The 27,741-nt window shown below is 38.3% G+C and overlaps 1 protein-coding gene across 17 annotated transcripts in view; it reads right to left on the bottom strand.

Moving 5' to 3' along the window:
- Positions 1-139: 139 nt before the first annotated feature.
- Positions 140-27,741, bottom strand: part of LOC124147497 (potassium voltage-gated channel protein Shaw-like) — a 136,869-nt gene continuing 109,267 nt past the window's right edge. For 6 of the 17 annotated variants that reach the window (XM_046518120.2, XM_046518113.2, XM_046518106.2 and 3 more), the window contains 6 exons: positions 18,355-19,279; positions 14,128-14,166; positions 10,759-10,800; positions 8,528-8,707; positions 6,393-6,545; positions 140-3,777 (listed from right to left, as the gene is read on the bottom strand). In XM_046518120.2, the coding sequence (XP_046374076.1) occupies positions 3,596-3,777; positions 6,393-6,545; positions 8,528-8,707; positions 10,759-10,800; positions 14,128-14,166; positions 18,355-19,279 (1,521 nt within the window). In that variant the 3' untranslated portion in view covers positions 140-3,595. Of the gene's footprint in view, positions 5,691-6,392; positions 6,546-8,527; positions 8,708-10,758; positions 10,801-12,510; positions 12,541-14,127; positions 14,167-18,354; positions 19,280-27,741 lie in introns of all 17 variants that reach the window. The other 11 variants (XM_046518179.2, XM_046518135.2, XM_048381672.1 and 8 more) reach the window with 11 other exon arrangements.

Here is a 27,741-nt window from a genome sequence, read left to right as displayed (position 1 = left end):
TAACAAATATTGTAGATATTGTGTTTCTTGAAATAGTATAGGTTATTCTGATCTGTTGTTGAAACGAATTGATGCTTGAGTTGTATCTTGTGTTTCTTCTCTTCGTCTATCAATCCAATAAAAATAACAAAACCACCAATTATACTCAATCGATTTTTTATTTTCCACAATGTCGAAACATGTAGTTTTCGATGAGCTAAAATTAGAAGGTGCAAATTCTGGTAACATTTTCAAATATGTTCTGCTCAAATCTTTATATACTCAACTCATTAAACAGAATATGTACAGGAAACGGAAGTGCGGCCATTGTCATTTCCCAGCAAGACTTCCAATCAATCGCGGCGACAATTCAACGTGAGTATGCACACTGACCCCTTTAAAGAATGCATCCCCAGCATGAATTATGCCCAGGTCTGTTGGAAAGAATTCACCATTCTCTTTTATCCAACAAATTACATGGAATGATATGAATTTTACTCCGTATAACCAAGTCGTGGAGAAAAATCTAATGCGCATGCTCCGTAAAGCATGAAAAGCATGCTGCACGGGGTGACGCCCCTTATTTAAATTTTAAACACATATACGTCCCTGAATCGCTGAGAAATGACTGGCCAAGCCCAAAACGAGGCAATCTAAACTCGTTGTATAAACGCCAGCATAATCTCTCGAGAGATTTGGCGCATGCGCAGAATATCAAGGCCTATATGTCTTTCAATACTATTATTACTGACATGATAAAGGAATAGTGCTGAGGCAACGAGCCAGTGGAAACACTGACACACCAAAGTGAACAGGGAAATAGGACTAAAATTACGGAAACTGAGTTCGGCTCTCCTCGTAAATTTTCGGATCTCTTCGCAACATTTCGTGACATCGGTAAGCAATGTCAGAAGTTCAATCCACTTTTACAGATACATTAAACATTTTAATGGATTTACTTTCAATAATTCACATTTTTGTCTGATGCGACTATTATATAACTAAGCTTGAGCCTCTTTTCCATAATACTTTCTCAGTTTCCATATTTCCGGAGAAATATTAATCATATCTATGTTTTCATACTTTAACATGGCATAACATGTATATATCAGTCTCCATAGATAACCTGTATGATATAACTCTATAATGCACGCCAGGCATACCTCTCGTGCCAGTCACGTCTGCGAGATTCTGTGCACGATCACTCAATGAATAATGATTAGGAATTGAAAACCAAAGTCACGTGTCTTCCTTACTCTAAGACAAAATGGCGGTGCTTTCGAGGCATCAGATATACAGAAATGCCTTAAATCTAACTGCCCGAACAATCGGATCAAATCTACTTATCCCACTGTAACAATGCATTGTTACACCGGTTAATCGTTCAGTTCGTTACCACCTAATAATGGTTAACACAGACTAACGCCTTCAAACGGTGTAGAGAGAACCAATGCCCTATAGAATTCCGGAACAGTATTTTAACAATGAGTATCACAATGTATTCAATAATTAATAAGTGAACAACACTTGGTATGTAATCTTTAAAGAGTGTTTCTTTCTACACCGTTTTGTACAACTTCAACAAATGATATAACCTTTAACCCTTACCGCACTACCCTGAATGAGTTAGTTAGCAGTGAGTATGTTGACGCATACCTGGTTAATGATTGAACATTTTCACGTGAACTCGTGGGTACATCCATGCGGTCCCATAGCTATCGTTGGTGATGGTACAATCAGCCTTATTGTCACAATGTGACAATGTCACTCTAATATCCAGAATGATGATAGACATCGTGTCTCGGTCACATGTTCAGGTCACGTGGATGACAACGTGACCATATCACGTGACATTATCACGCATATCATCAATAATGTACTAGAACCTTCCAACGAAGGTATCAGTTTATCTAAAGCAGGTGCCAAATAGGCGAGCAGCCCCGCCCATTCTGAGCAACAACGCCTCTTGCGAGTCCTGGAAATACGCCCACATGCTGTCTATGAACATTGATCGACAGCTCCAGATTTTTAGCCATGCCACTTCTTAGCAGCGTCCCTTCTAGGTGCGTCAATGGCTATCCAAGTTTTCAATGAAATCACAACCGCGGTGTCAAACATATGTCGGATTTCTTCGTGCGTTTGATTGACAGCGCCAATCACAAATGCTACTTGTCACAAACTTCCCAATATCGATGTAATCGATCAGATGTTTAATACTACTTCCTCAGGCGCTGTTAATGTATCGATGTAATGGCTCATAATTATGTTTGATACGGTGAATACGTCATGAGTTGCCATGGTGATATGGGAATCTCCGTGACGTCTTTGTCCAGGAGCTGACCTGGGACAAGTGCTGACAAACACGTGCATATATATAAAAATGGAGAAAGGCGTAAGAGGTACTGATTTTGGCAAATAAAGTGAAAAGTTTCTACTTCATCTTTAAATTTTGAAATTGAAACACAGTAATTACACGAAATCCAACAAAGAGCGTGAATAGTTGGCGCTGAGCCACAACGGTAAACCACCGAGTAATATAATGGAATTTATTTAATTCTGCGTCGCTATTACTTCTTTGCGCTACAAATTATTAATACCAGGCCATACAGGGAAGGAACGCCACAAAGGTGTAAAAATATATCTTGAATGATACGTAGTTCTCTAGACACAGGACTTTGGGCTGAGCATGCGCGGTGTGAGCTGGTTCTACACGTGACCGGAAGCTGCGACAGATGGCCAAGCGACAGGGACAGATAGCCACAACACGGACCAATAGATAAAAATGGCATTCACCTGCATCTACATTGTTTGGTCACGTACAACCGTAATCACATCGTTTCCTTGAGAGAACTGTGACTTCACTCAAACTGTACCTTGAACACTACTGATGACGCTATGTGAGAACGGCGTCCAACTCTCGCAATCAAAATTGTCATGTATGGTTCATGTTTCAAAAATTTACTCTTTGATACTATCTTTGTGGTCGCTTCCAGAAAAGAAAAATACACATATTGACCAAGCAACACGCAGTGCAGCATGACACAAGACGTCGACTTGGAACAGCAATACTTGCTGCTGACGCCATTTACACAGAGCGGAAGATTGAAGAAGCCTTCCTCGATGTGTAACCATAGCGATCCACCAAACATCGCCATTCTTCCCTGGTTGAGCACCATAACAACCGGCCACAACTCGTCACAAGGGCCCCTGGTGCCTCCATGTATAGTACAAATAAAGCAGATGTGGAAAGTTGAATCTTGAAAATAGCAATGCATTCGAATGACACCCAAAGTGTGACATCATCATTGACTGAGCTCAGCATACGCTGTGTGCGTTGTGATAGTAGCAAATGTTTGCACGACGCCGTCACCTTTGTAATATCGTGAAAAATGTAACTGCGGGTGCAAAATCCAAAACATTTAAAAAAATCAAGGGACTTGACGTTGCTATGGTAACTTGAGTCCCACATAAACATCGGCAACATAAGTCAGTTATTACCCACATTGAGGTTAGGCAATAAGATTTCGGCCAATCTAAATATATATCTTGCGCTGATGCAGTTTTCCTTCCAGACAGAATGTTGAAATAATGAAGTGTGAGTAGTTGTAGATGGTAGCTATGTATTGACTGCAACGAGATTGTTTGTAGTTGGGGCTGATGGGGAGGTTGTTGTCGGGGAGGACGACCCCAGTGCTCGTTGTTCTTGGTTTGACGTCGGTGTTGTGCTTCCGTTCCCAGACGGAAGTGACGTCACTACCGGTTCTATCACAGCGCCATCTGACGTTGGAATGGGTAATCCTAAAGAAAAGATCATCAGTTATTTGAATAAAAGATCTCGTATATAAGATTAATGATTCCACATTCACCACTCATATAAAAAGCTAACCGTCCCTGAAAAGGACAACCGAGCTGATTCTACCCTTCGATACATTCTTATACTGGTCTGGACATTGGACATTTCTGTTTCTGACCCTTGACAGGGACACTAAACCAATGTCATGCCTCGAAAAAGGAATTATTTTTAAAACACCTAAAATATCGATTCAAATCACGACATCCAAAAAAGCTCAACATTTTAAAGAGTAGATTAAGAGCAGAAAACTTGAAAGAAAACTAATGTGAATGCTATACTGTGTACTTTAGTGAGTTTACCAAAGACCCGATAGCATACAAGCAAACGTCTTCAGTGACGGTTCTACAACCCATGCCTTATCAAAAAGTGCATATGTTATCTCCATATGAAATGAAAGACAGATATTCGAAGGGTATTACGGTTTTTTGTATGAAAAAAACCAATATAGATGGTTAAACATAACGTACGTATCTTGCAGAAGTTCCGGTGAGAAGTTTATGTCCAAAAGAGGGTTTTTGGAATATATTAGGAAGGATGTGTCACACTTTGTTATTCTACAGAGATAACATACACAGGACACACGCTGAAAAACTATTCTATACATGAAGCAAGCAAAGAAGATGACCAATGCGCAGGTAAGAGAAAATGGTCTTTACAAATTCTTCTTCTTAGGATTAGGTTGAGGATAAAACAAGAAAAAGCCAGCAAGTACTCTCTAAGCTAAAAAGAAAGCCACGAGACACTGAAGCTCACCTTAATATTGCTGAATTATTTGAAATTAAGATCATGAAGGTCATGCAAAGGTCCTAAATCTAAATATGCAAAATTGTTGTAATACTCGGAGTTGTAGAACTTCATTACGTTTATTACATGCGTCAACACTACATTAAAGTCTTAACAGGGTACAATACCTTCAAACACACTTTATATAGAATTACATATTCATACAGGAATAAATTAACTGGCCCAAAAGACATTTCAACATGTTTTGAACTGGACTGGAGTTGCATCGGCACATTATCACTGTGGTTTCACAACAGGAGCTATCAAAGGGGCAGATTTATTCAGGCATAGTGTACATGAAGATTAAAACCATACTACACAACAAAATTAACTTACCTTAAATTAAATTATGGTAAATAACTGAATTTACTGACTGCATACAAATAAAATAACACTGACACAAACAGTAAACCTGAAGATCAAGCTATCAGCTGTAAATGACATTTTCAACATCGCAGAAGTGAGCTTTTTGAGATTCAACTGAAGGTATTAAATACACAATTCTGCAGCTTCGTAGCCAAATGGTCGACAATAAATTAATTCTAAAGTCACAAGGATGTCTGAATGTGAAAAGTCAAAACTCGTTTAAAAAATCAAAGTAAACTACGCAACATACCGCATCTCTGTTGTTCATTGTTTTTCTATGTTGTATATGATACATTCTGAAATGACTATGCAATGAACAAATGGAACATTATGGGTACAAAGGTCATCATCGTCATAAAGTTCCGATCGGAATTTAGTAAACCCATTTTATAGAAACTATTACCAGGACCATCCGTGTTTCGGCACGATTGACCACGAGGTGTCAGAAGAGAATTCCCAACTGTAAGCGTCTAGGATGAGCGGACGGGCGGACAGATGGACAACTGACTGGGCAATGACATGAGCTCATTTGAACATTAGTTCAGATGAACGAAAAAAGATCTCGAAAAGTGCTTGTCTGTAATAACTCGATGTATGTTGTACATAATTCCCGTGAATGGTAGTGATAGTGAAACCCTGCCACCGATGTTCCTTCACCACGTCATTATCGATAAATGTGTTTACCTCATTTACAAAATTAACAAGGGAACTGAAACGTAAGAAGGGCTTTAGTTAGACAGCAAGGCATGAGCAGCTTTAAACGTTATACAAATATTTATCAAGCAAAGTCTGTCAACAGGTAAATGTCACATACAACCCCTGGTACAAAAGCATTCGATTATGTACATATACACTCAAATAATAATGTTAGTCTCCGAATGACCGAGTTATATAACATTATATAATTGTTACCATACATGTAGCCTCTGCAATATACGACTGCTATCGGCGGGTCTCTAACGAACAGTAAAGCACAGACCATCTCAGACTAGACATCCTAACCAGCATGATTCAGTTGGAAAGTTCTGTCGATATCTGGAACACATTGCAAACTCACAGTGAGTGAGTTGGTGTATTGTTTCACGCCGCTTTTAGCACTATTCCAGCAATATCACAGCGGGGCATACCTTGTACCTATCTGGGGAATCAAACCCGGGCATTCGGCGTTACGAGCTAACGCCTTAACCAAAAGGCTACCCCAACCCCTGACAAACTCATTTCAGCAACAGAAATTGAATACTGAATCATAACGTCACGGCTGATTAAACTGAAATATTTTCGTCTAAACGATATGAACATATAAATCTGAATTTTCCTTTGTAATGCAACGACAGAGTGAAGTGGAACACACGTAACACTAACCTGTGGACTTTGCCCATCCAAACGTGTAAAGGAGCATGCTAAAAGGTACCTTTTTCTAAAATTTTGTCTTGCTCCCCACACTGCAGTTGCGCTGCTGGTGCAGGTGCTGAAGGTGGTGCTGGCCCTGCTGTAGAGTTCATGGCCAGCTGAGCATTGGGTGTGACAAGGAGACTGGAGAGAGCAGTTGGCCCCCCTTGCGCGTCTGAAAATAGTTCGTATGAGAAGGTTACCACTTTTCAAAGAATATGTCAAATATTGACGGTTTATCGCTTCACCGCCATGAATGACATGCATGTCTACTTCCAGGGCTTCTAGTACCATGTACGTATATGTGCACAGTGAAACAATTCTTTATACATGCGCACAATGTCACGGAGTACACTGCGTATGAATACAATTACATGGTCATGTACACTGATAGGTCTCTGAGTGGTATTATAGTTTAGATATGGTGACCAAACTGCGTCAATGACAAACAATACAAGTATTCTGTGATAGTGACAATATACTAAGATAAGAAAAATCTACACGTGGGAATACTAAAACATTCTCTTGACACAGGGGTTCGCCTTTTCTTACTGAAAAACGTCCCTATTCACACTCCAAAAGGATACTTCCACTCATACAGTGCTGACGAGGTTGTAGGAATTAAAATTTGTGAATAACATAACTTCATGTTAAATATCCAATCCGAGCAAATAAAAGTACACACCTGAAAATTGGATTTGACCAAAAAATTACAAAAATGTTACTGGCCTGAAAACAATATTGTGAGATACCCACTGACAGGATGCATCTAATATTGCCGACGATAACCGCATCAAATACATCACCATCGAATAACATTGCCTCTTTGTTTAACTTTTCGCCACCATCAAATATGGTGGTATACTTTCTTTTGCCCGGCAGTGTATTTAAATTAGTGCGCAGGTGTGTTTTAACGGTGAACCCCCATGATCGAGAGTATATCTATAAACTTAAAGGGTGGAATTCATAAGGTGTTCATTGCTAATTAAAATCGCAATCAAGGGCTGACATTTACATATTCCAATAGTACTAATTATGAATACATTTTCTAGAAGGAGACGTTTTAATCTTCACTTCCTATGTACGTTGACAAATAGGTTGTGCCAATCTACTAATTAAACGAGGCGTTGTAACGCTGACAGTGACGTCAACATCTATTGTGTCGGAAAAAATGCAATTTAGGTAATACGAAATGATACAAGGTAGTGTTTGGATGAAATCGTGGTTGGTGAAGGATAGTCAAACATATTTCATGACGCTGTGCTGTAAAAACACGAAGGTCACGTTCAACTAAGATACAGAACTCTAAATGGAAAAGTCGCAATGAAACTCCATCAGATATGTAAGCCATTTAATGAAAATAATAAATAGTTTTTTCAAGATATGAAAAAGTATAATGATTATGAAAATGATGATTAAAAATTTAAATGAGAGGAAATGCATGATATTTTTCTTGACAGGTAAATAGTCTCCATAGAAATATTAGAGACAAGAATGTTTTGAACGTACGTTTATACACTATAGTACACAGTACAATAGCAGTTATGCGGGTGCCTATTTTATACATCAATTTGTTAAACCTCCATGTTGGAACTTTAACTCCTGTGTAAAGAATATGTAAGTGAAACAGTACAGTCGCAAAAGTTTCTTCAAATATGAACCACCACAGCAGCTAACTTTAGTAAATGTTCCCAAACATTTATTTAGTAATTTGGATTTTATCATCGTGTACCTAATTTCAAATATTATTTTGGTGACACATGCTTTAAAACACTCCATCTGCACCATAGTAATTACTTGTTGAGCAACTTATCATGTGAATCCGTAGAAACCTTCAAACAAAAACAAAAAGAACACAAAGCAACTGAAAGACAAACACCTGCAAAACCACGGCAATCAGCAAGAAGAACAAGGGAGAAAATAAATAATCATGCGAGGATAAACAAAAAAAACACTACCATCGGGTAAGGCACCGTGCAAGCTCTGCTAAAACAAGTCGTAAACAGACACCATCGAAGGTTTTCCACTGACAATAACCAATCACTATCATCCTGACTGACCACGTGACAAGGTCTAGAACAAGGGAGGTAATTTGCAACTGAATACATTGAAAAAGAATGGCTAAAGTTGAGAGTAAAGACAGTTGTATATAGTTACCAGAAGTTTTGATTTCAGTTACTTTGAGGGGTGAACCGGGATTGGAGCTTATTTCTACCATCCGTGGAGGTGACCTTTCAACGGTACTTTGCGATCGTGAACGGGCGCTCGTGTCCTGCCCTCCACTACTTTCAGTATGGTTAAGCATCAGCATAGGGATTGCCTCCTCCCCATTTCGGCCTTGTAGTACAAAACAAGGAAGATTAGCTATTGCCAGCTACCACTAGATGACGTCACAAATAAGGAAGCTCCAATCAAATCACAGACTGATTTATGCATATCAAAAGCTGGAATCTAGTAGTGAATTCGTTATGCATAAAAAGCGACACTAAAGCCTATTTGGATGTGTATTCGTAACGGCAAGTTTGACCCAGGCTGAAGAACCATTTTGTTGAAAGTTGGGGCTCCAAGAAAAAATAATCGTTTTCAACAAAATCAACAAAATCTACTTCTACATCTGCATTGATGAAGATGTCAGATGAATATAAGACATTGTAGGCTTCATTGACTATACTGTTCAGATATTCTACGTACAATCTTCTCAACAACTACGCGAATTATTTCCAATCTGTCCCGGCTCTACTTGTATTTATAAGTTATGAATGATGTTGCATCCTATTAATGTCTGTATCGCAAACGTCTTGAAGCATCGTTTTTACTTGAAAAAGTAGTCACGAACTGTGCAGTTGGACAAAGATTAACAAAACTTACATGCTGTTGTTAGTAAACAAAACATAGCAAAACGTAAGAATGGTATCGTTATTCTTACATGTATGACTCAAATGATTATAGTAACAGTGGGTTCCTCATAGGACATAGACAACTTTTCAATGATACAGGAAATATTTACTTTAACACGTGTTACTTAAGAACAGAAATGAACGACACAGGCTCACATAATTCCTGGTATACTTTTAAACCAATACAGTATGTGGATATATGCAAAAAAAACATAAAGAAATTAAAACGCATTGGTAACATCCCTGAACAATGAACAATGGAAGAAACATAGACAAATTTCATATATTTTAGGCAACACACTTGTAAGTCGATATAGCATATGATAAAGAAAGAAAATAAGTATACTTGTGCGCTGAAATGAAAGAGATTTAGTCTAAAACTGAATATCAGATGAGCATTATACTAATAGAACGAAGGAATCACGAGTGTCATATTACCACACTTAAATCATGCAGGAATGATGGTGTCATGCAGTAACATGCATTATATCATATACACATATATATAATAGGAACAAACGGACACGTGGTGGAAGCAGTCAACATAACAGTTCAGGAAATATGGATAACCATGAGCTATGGTTCTTCGTTGGGCATTTACCGTTAGTAAAGACATGAGTCAGACTCTTACTGCTTCCAAAGACACTAAGGGGAAAGTCATACATATGGTTATTACATCATTGGTATTGTAACTTATCGATACTGTACGTCAAGTTGTGAATTACATAAGCTGTAACATTCACGATGTGTTTGAACATTCCTGAAATGGGAGGCTGACTGATCACGTGACGTTCTACTCCTTCACACGGTAAGTAACTCAACAACAGACTTGACCTAGGTTTATTACCGTCAAACTGCATTACTCGGTGAAAACATTCCAACTTTCCTTCTCAAATGGTTGCAGATGTGGATAATTATTTAATAAACTTGTGATGCTAACGATCATGGCGATTGGTGGCGGCTTCAACGATGTAAGAGATGAAGGCCCGATACGTTTTTGTTTATTCTTATGCTTTTCTGCTGTGTGCATACTTTATAGTTTGGAAAGTAGATGTACTTAGCTTCTCGTATTGTGGAACTATGCGAGGGGTATATACGAAACGCGCCCTTTGTGGCAAATATGTCGAATGGTATTAACAATGATGATGCATGTTTAGATTTCTGCTCACATTAAATACGATCTAAACATAGGATTAAGTGCTAGGTTGGCATTAGGCAAATAAGAAATAGTTGTTAAAACAATTTAACAATTCAAGCCTGGGTTTGCTATCATAAAAAATATCATTCTGTGAAAATTGAAAATAATTCAAGGTGCTTCAATGAAATGAGAAGGAGCTTTGTTAAAGATGGACATATTAGGAAATGAAACTGAAAATTAATTCAAATGGATTCTTGCAGTCAAGAATTGTGAGGATAAAATATATGATGTTTCGGCATAAGTGTCACACGTGATGGAAATGATAGCGAATGGGGATGTATCTTGTTTATTACCGATATTATTATAGAACGGACGATTGGCACCCATTCCGACAGCTGAAATATAAGGTGGGATTAGCAGCTGTTTACGCAAACACAATAATGAGGTTATACATACGTTCATTACCAACACTTCCCTTTAGGATTCTTGAAACAAATACGTTTCAATTTACCAAACATATACTGGACACGTATCAGTCCTTCTCTACAATTGGTATTAGATACTGCAGATAGCATACGATTAAGTATGCAGTGCTAACAACCAACACCGATATTGTTCCAAGAATTGCTCTAGCATTTTACTCTATCATGGATAAGGGGCTGATACGTTCATCCAAATATGTTTGTGACATTAAGGGAAGCGTTGACATCAACAAGACAAGAATAATATGCATATACAACACAATGTTTATAGACACACCATGTTTTAACAGATAGACACGCTTAAGCTGTTGATAACGTGCATTGCTTATAGTACTCCACACAATGACAGGCCAAACAGCCTTATATAGGGTTTAATTGTACGCAGATTTAACTATTAACGGTATGGTTCTGTGCAATGTTGGATATCATCTACAGTCATCAACACTATAATGAAATGTGAATAGAATGTAATGCGTTCGAGAAAGGTGGTGATATTAATTTAAAAGGAAACCATGGTTGAACGATATATTGTTGCGCTTATTGTGGCAATTTAAGTAGCCGTTGTTTGCGCATCAGTGCAGCCAGCGTTTTAAGGACACGCTTCATGAATGATTTAATTAAAACATGAATATTTCAGTAAAAATGTGTTTTTAACCACACGTGCAGTTGTAAACTGAAAACTATACACAACATTTATGTTTTTACATAATTTGGAAAATGAAATCCGAAAACAGAACTATTAGCATTTAATATTAAAAATATGAAATTTTTGACCTGTGCATCGACAGTGCGTTGAGTGTAGTTATACATGAAATGTTCGACAGCTGTTTGCTGAAATATAGGACAATGCTATTTTTGAAAAGCTGTATCATGAAATTAACCACTTACTTTCTAGCTGCATGGTTCTAAATAGAAAATGCGCCGTTACCAAACGGAAGCTCAATTCTTAATGTTTTCAGCGTGAGCAAATGAAAATAATTCCTTATTCCTTGGCTTTTCTAAATGTCGTATATATGGCGGATGCAATCTGTCACCGTCAAATTATGCAAGTTGTATTTCACACAATTTATTCGTTTTCAGAGGTTAAACATATATCATTTCCTTTCAATATGAACTTTGAAGAAAAAACTCGAACACGTCAAGCAAAATATTCCTGTTCGTGTCAGTGAAACATAAATGGAATCTGTTTCGTCGGATTATCGAGGCCAGTTATTCTTTGACATTGACGTCTGAATAGTCCCTTCAAATAAGTGTTTTTGTATTAAAAAGATAGTTCGAATACATATAAACCTCTGAAAATGAATGTAAATCGTGTACTGCTGTTTGAACACCATGCAATGTTGTGATGTGCCCCAAAATCACCGCAGATGTTTCAGGTATGGAAGATAATAAAGATTTAAATATATTTCCTCAAGAAACATGTTTATTTTGTAGCATTTGCATTGGTATGTATTATACTTTCATAATTATATTTAAGAGCTTTATACAAGAAAGTTTTGGAAATGTATTGAAAGAAGGATTCCATAGATATACGAATCAAATGAAACATCTGCAATGATCGTATGAACGATCGGATGTCCAGCAAAACAAATTAAATTTGCCAATACTAAATTGATACTCTACCACCCATAAGAAGGCCCACATTATAGGCACCTGGTAGGAAATATAAGATTAAATAGATATATTATGGGACATTTAAACATGCGTGTATTTTTCTCTTCTGGCATACACCGTCTTTCGGTAGTCCGCACAAACCACGATAATTCCTAAAAATGAAATGGACAAAGTCATAATAGCTAAAGGTTTCTATACATGTTCATGAAACATATATGAGAGCTTTAACTTTTTGACATCCCTTCTTCGAGTGCAAACCACGTGATCAAGTATATTTGTGGACATTTGTGTTTGGTATGGTAATTCTGTTGAAAGCCCTATTACCTTTGAGATGGAAGTCAATGTTCAAAATACGGTTAGTGAAAATTAAATTTTCTGTATTAACTAAAATCTACTGAAAACCATTTTCAGCTGGTGTTTGTATTCACCCATCTGCGTATGTAAATGCAAAGAGACAGGGAGGTATTTGCATCCACAAAGGGGTATGCACGTTTCATGAAAACATTCACGGGAATGCATTGGGTTACTGTGGGTGCTTTGGTGTTTGTCGACGTGTTTACATTATCTGCCTGCATTGTTAGATCGCTTGGAACAGGGTCAAGTAACCAGTCAACTGAAAACACAGACGACAAAGGTGGTTACACTTCACGTTGAATGCTTCCATTGACTGGTAACCTGTTTTCTAATTTCTATGGTTTTAGTGCACAAAGGACTTTCTTCTGCAGGTTCTACAGTGCCTATACGGTGCTGTGGGTCTATATCTATATGCATATACACATTCTCCATGGAAACAGAGAACACTGTATCGAGTAAATGTTATTGTGATTATGGCTAAACAATCATCATCTTAATTCTCGTATTTTCGATGAAGAACCAAATCTGTGTCAATGATGGATTAAATCTGCTATGTTTCAGACTCTTTCCGTCACCTGGAGCTGAAGCTTCTTTAGGATGGCCTCAGATACATTAGACCATACACGGTAACTCTTGCATCGTGATTAGGTAGAGGCAATGATGCATGGAAAGCGTGATATACTAGATCAGGAATGTAATAACAAAACTAATGTAAACTTGATGTAATGGCTCTGTGTTACTTCAGAGCCACGCATCTCGACATGAGCAGCACCTAGTTAGGTCATCTGTCAGTACGTTGCGGTGACAGAAGCGCGCGGATGGCCTGACACATGCACACAGAGGAGTCACAGCAGCATGCACCCAGAGTTCCGGCATGCGCAAAGACATGCGCAGCAAACCATGCCCACACCAGTCGCTTATAGCAAGAGGAATATTTCCACATGCGCATATGCATTTTCTACCTAGATTTTGTTACGAAGAAAGCATTTCGAAATCAAAAATGCTTGTCTTAACCGACTACAGGAGATAGGCCACTGACTATAACAAAACTAAGTGAAAAAACGCAAGTCGCAATCCTGTGTCTCATAGAATGACTCCCGGTCGATCTATTCATATAATACATTCAAGAAATTGTTCAGTATATTCGAATGAATGTTTAGGAATGATGCTTCAGTAAAGACTAGTCCAGTGTTCGACAGGGAGCCACATGAAACAAAATCAACCCTGAAACCGGAAGCGTGCATACAAACCGGAAATGACGTTATGACTTACTACGGAAGGGCATCAGCTCCTGTAAAGCGCCCCCGTGGGCTAGAGAAGAGAAGGAGTATTCTAAATGTCTATGCGGGTGGACAATAATACACGGTATTGGGCAAAGTAGCTTTAAATATCAGGTCTGGTCAGGTAGGGCACTTATATGCAAGTCAATTGTATCAAAATACCTTTCAGTAATATGACACTTTTCTCTATACATGGTCTCTCTATTTGTTCATAGTCATACAATATTGTGACAGCATTCATTAAAACTAATTCAGAACACAAAACACTAAATCTTCAAAAGGTCAAAAAGACCTGGTATGACATTTCTGACTACATATCGCCGTTAAACTTTATTTACTGTATTCAAGCTTCGCAATAACAACTTCGATGTAGACTTTATAATTGAATATGAATACATGAATATGTCAAAATGAATTTCAGATCATGAATTCCTTTGAATATAGTTGCACTTTAACTTCAAAAGCACTTTACAATATGTCTGTATCATCACATCACATGATAGTGATCTAATGTTTGAGTTTGACGGAATTTAAATGAATCAAAATCTTGCACATTCAGTATGTCCAATCTGACCTTTGACCCCCTGCTACTTAACCCAACACCATGCGCACCAGGTTCACGACAGAAGCTGCTGATCACGTGACAATTCAATGAAAAAAAATAATAATCAGATCACACAATAAATACCACCTGCAATGTCTAGATAGGGTATAAGACACATAAACATTCATGTGGAAAGTTGTATCTCAAAAGCTGGTGGGGATTTGAAATACAAAGTTTGAATAAAAGTTACAAAAAGGGATTACAGTGACAGTCAAACGGTGAATGAAAATCGTAAATTTATTAACAACATGATGAAGGAGAAGACTTAATGAATGGCCATCGTTAAAAGTGTTCGCAAAATTCTACCTAATATTTCTAAGAAAGGAGCATAAAGACAAATAACACGGGACACACCTGAAAATGAAATATCAAAATACAGTAAAACACGTATGATCACAGAGTGTACACGGGTAGACTTGTGGTAATTCCAGTCCAAACTAAGGAGTGGGACACGGGCTTGAAAGCCCCACTCAACTGTATGTACGTCATAGGTTGATCTAGAAAGCTTGACATATAGTCAATACATGGACATATCCACTGTGTCTGGCGACAGGAAAAAGGCAAGCTCTACCTACAAGCACTAAATTGATTTAAAAGCAAATGCACGTAGATCTATTAAATACACTTTTAAGTTGTGTGGACATACGAATTGTGTCACAAAATGTGGGTAACAAATAGCGCCGCAGTATTAGAACTTAAATGTACATGTTTCCGAAAGGAAACACGGGGGAAAGAAACATGTCAAAGAGTACATAAAGTTGAATAAATGTAACATGTGTCCAAAGATCCCCTGGTCCGGAGGGACACGGATCAAACACGAGTATGTTTACGTCATAAAACAAAGGTACATCTTTGTTGGCGTGTCTTGGCTTACTATCTCCAATCCGAGGTTGGTATTTAGTTTAATAAGAATGCAAATTGCAACTTCGATTTTGAATAGAGCGACGGAAAGCGTGACCATAATGCTTAATGAAGCCAAGCGCCATGTTGTTCTGCTAAAAAACAAGCGCCCAGTTAAATATTTCACCCGTCAATATTGTTAATACAGTATATATTACATACTCTCATTGTTACGAGAAACATATTGACTCATGCGTGTTACACACATTAAACTAACCATTAGAAGAATCTCATGTGTTACTCTGTTCTGATATATTTCATTGCACTCTTAACACAACATGAACTATCGCGTATTTAAGAAGTATCTCGTCTCTATATGTCCGCATTACGTTTTTTAATCGCAATAATATCAGACGTGCTGACAAAAATACCTCCAGCTCAGCAACACGTGACTTAATACGATGACCACATGGATTAGCCAATCGCTGTTACTTCCCGGTCTGAGACCTGATGGACCTCCACGCCGTATGTGGAGGTGAGATGTATATAGATACACTACACCAACAGATTGGTCATTTAACACAGGGCCATATTACCTTTAATTTCAAATTTACAAGGGTGTACTTCAATCTTAAAATTATCTCCATTTTGAAAGTTCCTTTAGAGAGGCGAAGACAATTCCCTATTCCCCACATGGGTACAGTGCCTGAGCCCAAATCCGGTGTCCCTCCGCTGTCATATGAATTACATATTGTTAAAAACGGCTTAAAAACCTACTCTCAATCCATGTCCGTTTCGTCATGGATGCACTTTTCAGAAAGTAAAAATAAACCTCAAACGGTTCTATGCTATTATTAAGAAAGAAAATGCTACACATGAACATGTTATCTATTAGTCGATATTATTTTAAGCATATTTCTAAGATACATATTACAATTCTGGTTGATTCGGTGAATTTAAACGTTAAGGAAAGTGTCGATCAAGTAGCGTATTTACCCCTTGCTTCACGTGTAATGAATTTACTAACAACATATCAAAGATATCGATGGTTAAATGTTTCAATAAGACACTGTCTGACACGGCATAGAACTTTCCATATGGTAGCTCGCGATACAAATATCCTCCGATAACACGTCTTGCGTCTCTGAAATCACGCACAAACAAGAGTTATCTCCCCTACACCGTACACCAGAAACGGATATTTTTAGCATTAATGTCGATACGTGCAATGCTACTGTTTTCGTTTGATGTAAATAACAAAAGTCTCAATTTACTATATCTATCAAATAACACATCATCGGTTTATGATTTATTGCAGTGATATATTGCGATGAAATGTATTTCACATTAAAGTTAATCATACTAAACATTTAGAGACGTGTATGGTTACATGTTTATCGCTCGCAAGCATTAAGAAAAGAAATCGACCTCGGTTAAAGGTTAAATGAAAAAATGGATGTAAACTTGCTGCTTCAGATGCTGCAATAGTTGAGTAACCGAACGAACAGATAACCCTATTCAACTGTCGATATCGACCGTGATGTTTACTGAATGATATTTCAAACAAATCGTCAGATTCCACGTCCAATAAATAGTCTCTCTTGGGCGAATATTGATATTTACTCTAATAACATTCCTAATAAAACGTACACCCCTGGGATCAATACTGGGGCGCTGTGTATCAACAAGACGGACGGACGGATGAAAACTCATCACGGCCTTTTCCGGTCATTTTAAGACGCTTTAACCATCGGCTGAAATCCTAGCGATGATTCTTTGTTAATGGATAATGATGATACATACAGATTGTATATGTCATGCTGACTTTACCAACTGAGTATCAGGATCATTTCTGAGTTTCGTAAAATCAGCGTGATATACGAACATGCGAATGCGATACCTTTTTAATTGCTACTTTAGAAATGAAGAAGGAAAGAAATAATTGTCAGAATTACTTCTTGTGACGTCATAATCTCGTGTGACGTCATTACATATGACGTAAACAAATATGCTTGTATTACGTCAACGCTGTCTGCGTTATGATTACACGTGCGCAATATGAGTCACCATCATGGATAATATCTATATTAAAATGATTGATTAAATACAGCAATAAACATTTCATATTTTTGCCAACCTTATATTCAAAAAGGGAAGCAAATAAGTTATGTCGCTCTTTCAATGTACCCATCTGGGGGTAGTTCCTGTGGATCAAGAGGATGAAAGAACTATAGATGCATCACTACTTAACATGTTTACAAGATATGAAAAAATACGTTGATGCCACTTCTGAGAAGCATTTCGGCTGTAAGAGTGGAGTATCACCCCACACGTATTAATACGATGGGGAATGTACGTATTCGCTGCGGCTGTAAGTGTAGAAGATTGAAAACATGTGCAAGACAGGTTTATGCACGTGAGGCATATGTTACACGTGCAGTGTGACGTCTATGACAGAAGTTCTATAAACAACAGTTCATGAGCAGCTTATTGGAAGAGAGATCATGCAGGATACTTATGGTTGGGTAGTTCTAACATAGACGCAGTGTAGGAAACTTGATCTACAACTGGAACTAATGGGCTGTTGTGTGATGGGCTGTTTGAATACGTGATGGGTGGTGCGAGCGACTATTCTGGGAAACTATTGGAAGGACATGATTGGACTTGAATCACCACTGGACCACCTTTACATCAACACGAAATATACCACAGGGGAACTTTAAAATCACAATGAAGATTAAACGACACTAACTATGAACAAAAATAATGATTCACCTATTCTGCCCATCTTTGCCTCCAATGCTCCCGGGTGGTTATGTTTGATGGCGTTCATCCTGCGCGTGCCTCCTGGCCCCGGGCCCCCAGCGCCCCCTGGTGCCCCTGGGGCTTTAGGTCCCTTCGGGCGGGGTGCCTCCACTGGAAGAACCCGTCTCCTCTTCTTGGGTAGTTTCGATCTGGCTTGAGTATGCGAGTAAAACAGAGCGAAGTTACTCACGATAACAGGTACGGGAAGGGCTATCGTAAGCACACCAGCCAATGCGCACAAGGCTCCAACAAACATCCCGACATAGGTTTTAGGGACCATGTCCCCGTATCCCACTGTTGTCATGGTGACTATGGCCCACCACAAGCCCACAGGGATGCTCTGGAAGTCATTTTCCGGGTTATACTGTATACGCTCAGCATAGTAGATGAGCGCTGCAAAGATGACGATACCGAGCACGAGGAAGAATATGAGGAGGATTAACTCCTTTGCACTGGCTTTGAAGGTATGAATGAGAATCTTCAATCCCGCGGAATGCCGCGTTAGCTTACAAAGTCTCATGATACGGATAATGCTAAAAAACTCCAGCATGTCGCTTTCCTGTTGTAGTTTTGTGAGCAAGAAATCTAAATAGAAAGATAACGTGGCTACAATGTCAATTATATTCACGGGTGCTTTCAAAAAATCAAATTTATTAGGTGCTACGATGAAGCGAATAATGATTTCGAAGGTGAACCAAGCATTGCTCGCACACTCAATGTAGAAAAAAGCGTCGTGAGGTTCGGTCTCTGTTTTCTCTAGTCGCCATGTTGTATTCCCGTCAGCCGTTTTGGAAGTGGTATTGCGCAAGACCGGAACTCTCATTTCGGGATGTGTTTTGAGGCAGAAGGACAATATAGAGATTACTATGAAGAAGACAGATATAACCGCAATTATCTGAAAGTAAAAAAAAATAACATTAACGTTAGTTATGTTTTTCGGCTTTGCGGGTGTTAAACATCCAAATTTAAAACATCAAAATATAGCAAGCACTAGCCAATACTGACAAGTATAGAAAAATGTCAAGACTCTCGGTCCGGTGGAAATGACATTAGTTCCGTGGACCTGAGTTCTGACATTTCTCTGCTACAGTACATTTTAAGGCATAAAGCATACCAATGTACTGCGGTTCACCACAGTGTTTGAGCAAACAACAATAAACAGAACAACATGCACAAATTTCACGATTTCAAGTATCATTATCAGATTAAAACCTTTAATCATATTATAGAATATACATTAGGAACAAACCACCAATATGTAATAACGGTACATTGTCTACCGTCAGTAGTCTATTATAAAGCACCCATTCAAAGCATGTTATGTACTGACCATTTCAAAAACGCGAATACTGATTTAATACTTCCAGTTACCGGAGACAACCTTTTATTTGGTGTTCATATTAAAAGAATACAGATTTACGTCAATCTTGTTTAAGCATGAGGACCCAACATGTGTTAATACATTTTAGCGCACACTTGGTGTGATCACTGATTTTCAATGATCCATTCGTATAATGTTCACCCCTATTTTGCTTTTAGCGCCCAGTGGAATTTGTTTTGTTGAATGATCGCGTCTGCTTGTTTTCTGGAATTGACGTTTAATATTTTACAATCTCAGATGTGATACAGATAAAATATCACAGCTATGATTAGCATAGAGGGAGTGAGTGAGTATGGTTTTACACTGCTTTTGACAATATTTCAGCATTATCACGGCGGGTCACAATAAAAGAGCTTCCCAATGTACACATTGAGAATCAAACCCGGACCATCGGCGCGACGAGCGAATGCTCCAACCACTAGGCTACCCTACCTCCCGCTTAGAAAGAAGCGTAAAGAAGTTATGTTTCAGAGCAAAAAGGCTAATGGTACAAGAACTCGTAGTCGAATTCCCCGGATAGTTTATTACCTTTCACAATCAGTTAGCAACACGATAGATTCTTGTAACATTAAATTATATTTCATTTGAAAAAAAATAAATCCATCGCAAGTCACATTCTTGGTTTTAGGTAATGTTATGATCTTAGTTGTGTTCTATATTTGGTCATGTGAAGTACTGTCGATATCATATCTATTGGACGAGACGATAATCTATCGCTGCCTGCAGTACATGAGTTCGTTATGCATTCATCTGTCTACTGTTCACGGAGTTCGTTATGCATTCATATGTACACTGTTCACAGAGTATGTTATGCATTCATCTGTTTACTGTTCTCAGAGTACGTTATGCATTCATCTTTATACTGTTCACAGTGTATGTTAGGCATTTATCTGTATACTGTTCATACAGTATGTTATGCATTCACCTGTATACTGTTCACATTGGACGTTATGCATTCATCCGTCTACTAATCAGTGTACGTTATGCATTCATGTGTACACTGTTCACAGAGTATGTTATGCATTATACTGTTCAGAGTCCGTTATGCATTCATCTGTATACTGTTCACAGAGTACGTTTTGCATGTATCTGTGCACTGTTCACAGAGTACTTTATGCATTCACCTGTATACTGTTCACAGAGTACGTTATGCATTCACCTGTATACTGTTTACAAAGTATGTTATGCATTCATCTGTACGGTGTTCACAGAGTATGTTATGCATTATCTGTATACTGTTCACAGAGTATGTTATGCATTTATCTGTCTACTGTTCACAGAGTACGTTATGCATGTATCTGTGCACTGTTTACAGAGTATGGTATGCATTCATCTGTCTACTGTTCACAGAGTACGTTGTGCATGTATCTGTGCACTGTTTACAGAGTATGTTATGCATTCATCTGTCTACTGTTCACAGAGTACGTTATGCATTTATCTGTATACTGTTCACAGAGTATGTTATGCATTCATCTGTATACTGTTCACAGAGTCCGTTATGCATTCATCTGTCTACTGTTCACAGAGTCCGTTATGCGTTCATCTGTATACTGTGTACAGTCTTTCACAGTGCATGCCATTCACATTATGCGTTCATCTGTATTATGTTCGCTGCCTACGTTGTGCATCCCTTTGAATGATGTTCATAATGCATTTATCCGTACTATGTTCATAAACTGGGAATAACATTGTCACAATAGATATTACTTCTTTTGAAAAAAAATAAAAATATCTTTCCTCAGCATTTAAAAAAAATATAAACTTAAAAGTCACCAATTTAATTTATTCACATCATCCACAGAATATTGGTATGCCCAGTACACGATTCGATCGTATGAGTAGCTGTTCGCATTCTGTGAACTGTTCAGTTCCAATAGAACCAACTCAAGAATGCGAACACAGCTATGTCCATAATCATTGCAGTTCCGTGCGTGTCAGTGTTGGACGTTCATATTGACAAGATTCAATTCTATAAGCAACCCTGTTCACATCACGGCTGAGCTTGTGGGTCGATGGGAGGTCTGGAGTTTCTCTCGCTCCGAGGCCCAGTTGCTAGATAACGTAGCTTCATTTCAAAAGGAGAAGCTCTTCGCACAAATCAATACCTAGTTATAGCCAGTTTCAATAATTCTTTGATTTTTTTTCTCAGAACTAAAATTTCAAAGAAGTTGTGATTTTAGTTGACTGGTTGGTTGTCAATGCAGTTTTGGGTGAGTGATAGTCATTTCGTTGATGAAAGACCAACGCGCCATCTCTTTTGTTTCACTGGGAAAGGTAATGATATAAAATTATGTTTTGGCTTCTTGGGAAAATTCAATCTTAAAGAAATTAGACATGTTCTTTGTAGCTGAATGACACAAAATTATCATGCCGCGCCGATGAGGATTGGTGTTTTTGAGGTTCTATTAATCTGGGGGCCTCTTGGATTCATTTACAGATGTTAGTGTGCATTTTATCAAACCCCGTCAAGCATGATTCAATATGGGCTGTTTTTTATCCTTTACATTTTCGACTTGCCGATTGGTCCGTAGGGAGGACCAAGAGTTTCCGCCTGATGACACGCGCCCAACATGAGGTTATTAAATTGATTCAAGTGCTTCGCTGTAAAACAACCAGATTCATTTAGCGCCATTGATACACGCACTGTCCAACGCCTTGAAAACAAGTGCAACACGATATTGATATACCCTTAATTTTAAACAGCAAAATCACACCATTGACAATAAAAAAAACGTTCCCAGGATCGCGACGTTAGCGGTAAATGACTATTTAACGTCAATGACACACATGCCACCGATCGGGACAAACTGACACTGACATATGTTCAGATATGTCATACTGAAAACGGCAGAAGTACACTACTTATCAGAACAACGTCTTCGCGATTGCCATGTTGGTACGGCATGTTCAAATATAAGTTTCACCGCTATTTTGCCTTTTGCGCAAAATGGAATCTGTTTCGTCGGATTATCGACACTGGTTAGTCTTTTGCGCTGCCGTTCGATATTCAATGATCTTTGTCAAAACGCGAGTGAGTGAGAGGGGTTTTCGCCCAGTCCCTTATTCCTTAACCAGGCCCTGAAAATCACCCATACACATACTCCATCATGTTAATTTAACGAGCGTGATGTCAGCAGTGGGTCAATTCTCCCTTTGCGTGTATATTGTGACGTTGCAATTTTCGTTAATATAGTTTTATACGGTATTACAGTTTGTGGAAAATAATGATGTTTCTTTCATCGTGTATGTCTGAATATCTGAATATTCTACGTATCATTTGGTAACCCTCAGTACATATGAGAGGCACGCTGAGATGGGACGGGTTTTTTTTGTCGCATGGGTATTTGCGAAATAACGTTTATTGTATTCAAAAAAGGATTTCCAAAATATGTTTTGTTGTCGTTCAGATGACAGTATATCTTAGGGTTGGAAAAATGTATTTGTTTAGTTAAAAGGAAAAAGACTAACGGTTCACCTGCATACATTATGCAAACAAACAAACAAGTGTATTGCGTTACAGGAAAGATCTTAAAGGATCTACATACTAATACAGCTACTTAACCCGTGATTGTGAAAGATGGTGTTCTCGAGTACTAAACACCGAAGCCTAAAACTATAAAGATATGATTGTAACAAAACCACCGAGCTGTCTTTCATGAATGCCTTGTTACCCGCTTCCTTAAAAACAGTGAAATATGGAACGGACTTTAGGTAAAACACTTCCATTAGGATCTAGTACTATCCATCAAGTGGGATGATTGATTTTTTAAATCATTTGATCCGTGTGTGAAGACACTGCCTAACCCGTCAAGAAACCGAGCAAGTAAGAGACCAAATTCAGAAATAGACCATATCCATTTGGCATATCGATCCAAACACACTGCCACATTCCCCATCACTTTGATGAAGATGCACGTTGGGGACAGGGAACGTTGACGACCACGACCATCCACGTCATCGTTCACTAAGCAACACGGTGCCTACGTCATTGTATCGGCTCCTGACATCATTGTGAGGAATAAATCGTCATAATGTTCCGATGATGCCGCCATACAGACGTCGTGGTGGCCATCGTCTTCGCTGGCTTGCAGGCAACATTCCCGCCATCTCGATTTTCCACCATGAAGATCAATAACCTCCTAGTTGCAGACCTTGCCTGATGCCGTTGTTGCTGCTTCACAAATGGAGTAACCTTGTTTCCCAAACGTCTCCATATCCTTCCGCGACCCCCTAACCAGACACTGATCCCAGAGCTCTTGCCTTGTAAAGTAGTGCATGTAAACGCTTTTCAATATTTACGCTAATAGTATTTAACTCAATCTTTGGATAATATCAAACTTATACTTAATTGATTTGCTGAATTGTCTTTGGTAATTTGGCAGTGGAGCTCATACTATGTTTTACCCAGTGATCATGTAGCTTGAACTTGGTGCATACGACAACTGACGATAAACATTGGTGGACAGATTCTGGTGGTAGAAAAATGACTTTAGTAACATTATATCAATCAGTTGTCAATGTGTATATATATATATATATGATATATTAATCATAGTTCAAGAAATGTATTGTAAAATTACAAGTAAAAACATATTTATATCAGTGATATATCAAGTAGAGAAATGAAAATTAACTCAATATGAATTGATGTTATCATCATTACCATTTAAATATATAACACCACGAACAACAGATGCGTACCACAACACAACAGAAAAGATTCACAACACTCGCATGTAGATGTTGTAGACGAAATAATTGATAGAACAGTCGTATTCGGGGTGTATTTCAGAAGCTGAGAGATCAATTCTCTTAATCCAAATATGTATGGAATATTACTGTGTTAGAATGATCAGCATGCTTTTGATGTGTTAGTGGTATGGGTGATAGTGATATGTCCTGTATGCTATGAGAAACAGGGACATTTAATAATGGCATTGCATGACAAAACGAAAACGTGTAGGTGCCTGCATACGTGTGGACATTGCTCAAGGTGGCTTACGATAATGCACGTCTGTCCTTGCACAGTGAAAGCATACACCCCAAGCTGCGTAAGCAGAACTACTTCCACGAGGCGGATGCAGATGCAGTGATTAGATTGTATTCCTACACGGTTTTAAGCACATATCTCATAGTCTTCTATCGGCCACATAATGCATGATATACATTACTAATCTGAACTAGAAAACATCAGTACTCAGAAAACAATCTTTATGTTTTAAGTGGCAGTGTCTTACTTGAAACTGGTTAAGTACACAATGACAGATATTGGGACTATATTAGTAGTAGTAATGGAAACATGAATTATTAGTTCTCAATTCTGTGTTATAGGTACATATATGGCAATAGTTAAGTTGTGATTCTCAACACCCAAAGTACGGCAGGTTAAATTGTTGAATATCCAATGATTCAACCAGACTAGGTTCTGAACAGCCAATGTTACGGCGGGTTATGTTGCTAAATGTGTCATGATTCGACAAGAATAAATTCAGAACACCAAATGATTCAACAACTATATATTCTGAATAACCACTGATTCGATATGCTTAGATGTATAACACAAACCGATTTAAGAAATATATATTCTGAACACCGACTGATTTGGCAAGATTAGATGCTAAGAAACCAACTGATTCGCCAAGGTTAGATGCTGAACACCAACTGATTAGACCAGATTAGATGCTGAACACCTAGTGATTCGACAAGATTAGGTGTTGAACACCTAGTGATTCGACAAGATTAGATATTGAACACCAAGTGATTCGACAAGACTAGGCGTTGAACACCTAGAGATTCGACAAGATTAGGTGTTGAACACCTAGAGATTCGACAAGATTAGATACTAAACACATGGAGATTCTACAAGATTAGATACTGAACACCTAGAGATTCGACAAGATTAGATACTGAACACCTAGATATTCGACAAGAGTATTTGCTGAACAGACTTAGACTGGCACACCACAATTAGGTTTAATATGTCTACGATAAAAGAAAATATCTGACTCGTATCAAGTGTCTAACCTATAAAGTTGCAAATTTCAATCAATTTCGAAAATCGGTTTTCAGACTAGAAAAATAGCATTTTTGTATACATGTTTACTTTAGGGACTTTATTTGTGAACTTTATTTATCAATTAGCAGCGTCAGAGGTTTTCATAAATAACTCAAGAACTCATAAGTGACTAATGTAATTTGTAACATGCTATCAAAATAAATCTTGGATGAATGTACCGACGGAGACTCCCTCAATTCCACTGATTCACCTCACCAGAGGACATAAAGTGAACAACAATTTGCACGCCTAGCCGATATACACAACGTCTAGGTGTGCCCCATAATGAGGTATTGATGGCATTACACTACCAAATTGAAAACTAAATACACGATTTGAACGCACATTGATATTACGCTGACATAAACAAGCACCTCTTTGTAGTTTTCATTCAACCCACAGCAGACCCTACTGAAGTATGATTTCATAATTTCCCTTTGATAGCCCCCTCCAGACAGTCTCAACGTTCAAACTCCAGGCACAGCTCACGCCATGCTTACAAATACCTACCAAACCGAAAAGATAAGCTGCGGTAGCGTGACAAAAATTACAATATTTTTATGAAGGTTCATGTGGGAATTTCAATAACATACTTTGAAAGTCTGGGATCAAGGTTCGTGCTGCTTCAGTTATAAAGAGATATATTTGTACAAATATCCCGCCTTCTAGATTAATAGGCCGTGACCAACATCACAGAACAGTACTGCCTACACACCTATAAGATGTACACGTGGTATCCTACTGCATGCAAATGAGATCTAGCTTCTTATGAATATACCAAACATAATTTCCATTTCAAATTAAAACCATCATATCTATTCTTCAAAATCTTCCTACTTGACCACGATCTAAAGTACATAATCTGGTGACGTCATGGCGACGTCAATATATTGTTTGTTGACGTGTTTTTCAAAGATGGAAAAATAGTACTTTCCTCAGGTTAAATGCCAGTTTAAGAAAATCCACTTCTTCATTTTATCAAGTCATATTATTTTGGAGTATATTTGATATTCAACAGCATACATTTCTGTTTAAGCATGCCTATCGACACATTCACAACCACATACAAGTTGGTACTTCTTGAAACTCCCCTAGACATTGGAAAGCAAGGTAGTACCACGACTGCAATACAGAGTAAAACTCTTCCCAGACATATGCACCTATATAATCCACCCCAACACATTCTTCAGACAATCCACCAGCACACAAACAAGAGCTTCCAGGTCTGATCACGCCAAACAATGACTGGCATCCGACTCTGCTCTTAACCACAAGACAAAGAAAACCCATATCCTTCAACCAGTCTTTAAACCATATTCCCTCCAACCAGATTCCAATACACGGGTGAGGTGTTCATGCAGTGGCTGTTAATATGGCATAGCGCATAGCTGTTAATATTAATGAAATTGCCACCTTTAGAATACCTCCAGTTGTCATCATCGATGGGACCGCCATTCATTTTCCATTTGGAAGCAAGCATCTTCGGCTACTTGGATAATATTTGATATTGCCGTGGCTAACACGCTGGGGTGTACCGGAGCGAGAAAAAGTGTGAGTTTGTTGTATATATATATATAGATATATTTCTACATGGTGTAACTGAGTTCTAGCAGTCTAAGTTAAAGAGAACAGAGAGATAGAGTCGATCACGATATAAAAGTCCCCCCTTTAGCTTGACCTCCGCCGATAGATGGCACTACGATCACAGCGAACCATGGGACAAACAACTGATCGAGTAGGACCTCTGTTAGAGGGACCCTTTCGGCCTTTAAACAGGGTGTAGATGTGTTATATTATAAAAACGCGACTACTCAAATTTTACGTCGAAAGACAAACTTACAAATTACAAATTGGAAGGTAGGTCAGGTATTAGGAAATATAACTGTTCGAGTAGGCGTTGGTCCAAGGCACGTTTACGGCA

The sequence above is a fragment of the Haliotis rufescens genome, unplaced genomic scaffold (assembly GCF_023055435.1).
Source record: "Haliotis rufescens isolate VD_foot unplaced genomic scaffold, xgHalRufe1.0.p SCAF_1, whole genome shotgun sequence".
Lineage (NCBI taxonomy): Eukaryota > Metazoa > Mollusca > Gastropoda > Lepetellida > Haliotidae > Haliotis > Haliotis rufescens.
Note: the sequence above shows the minus strand (reverse complement) of the source record. Positions and strands in the feature narration are given on the sequence as shown.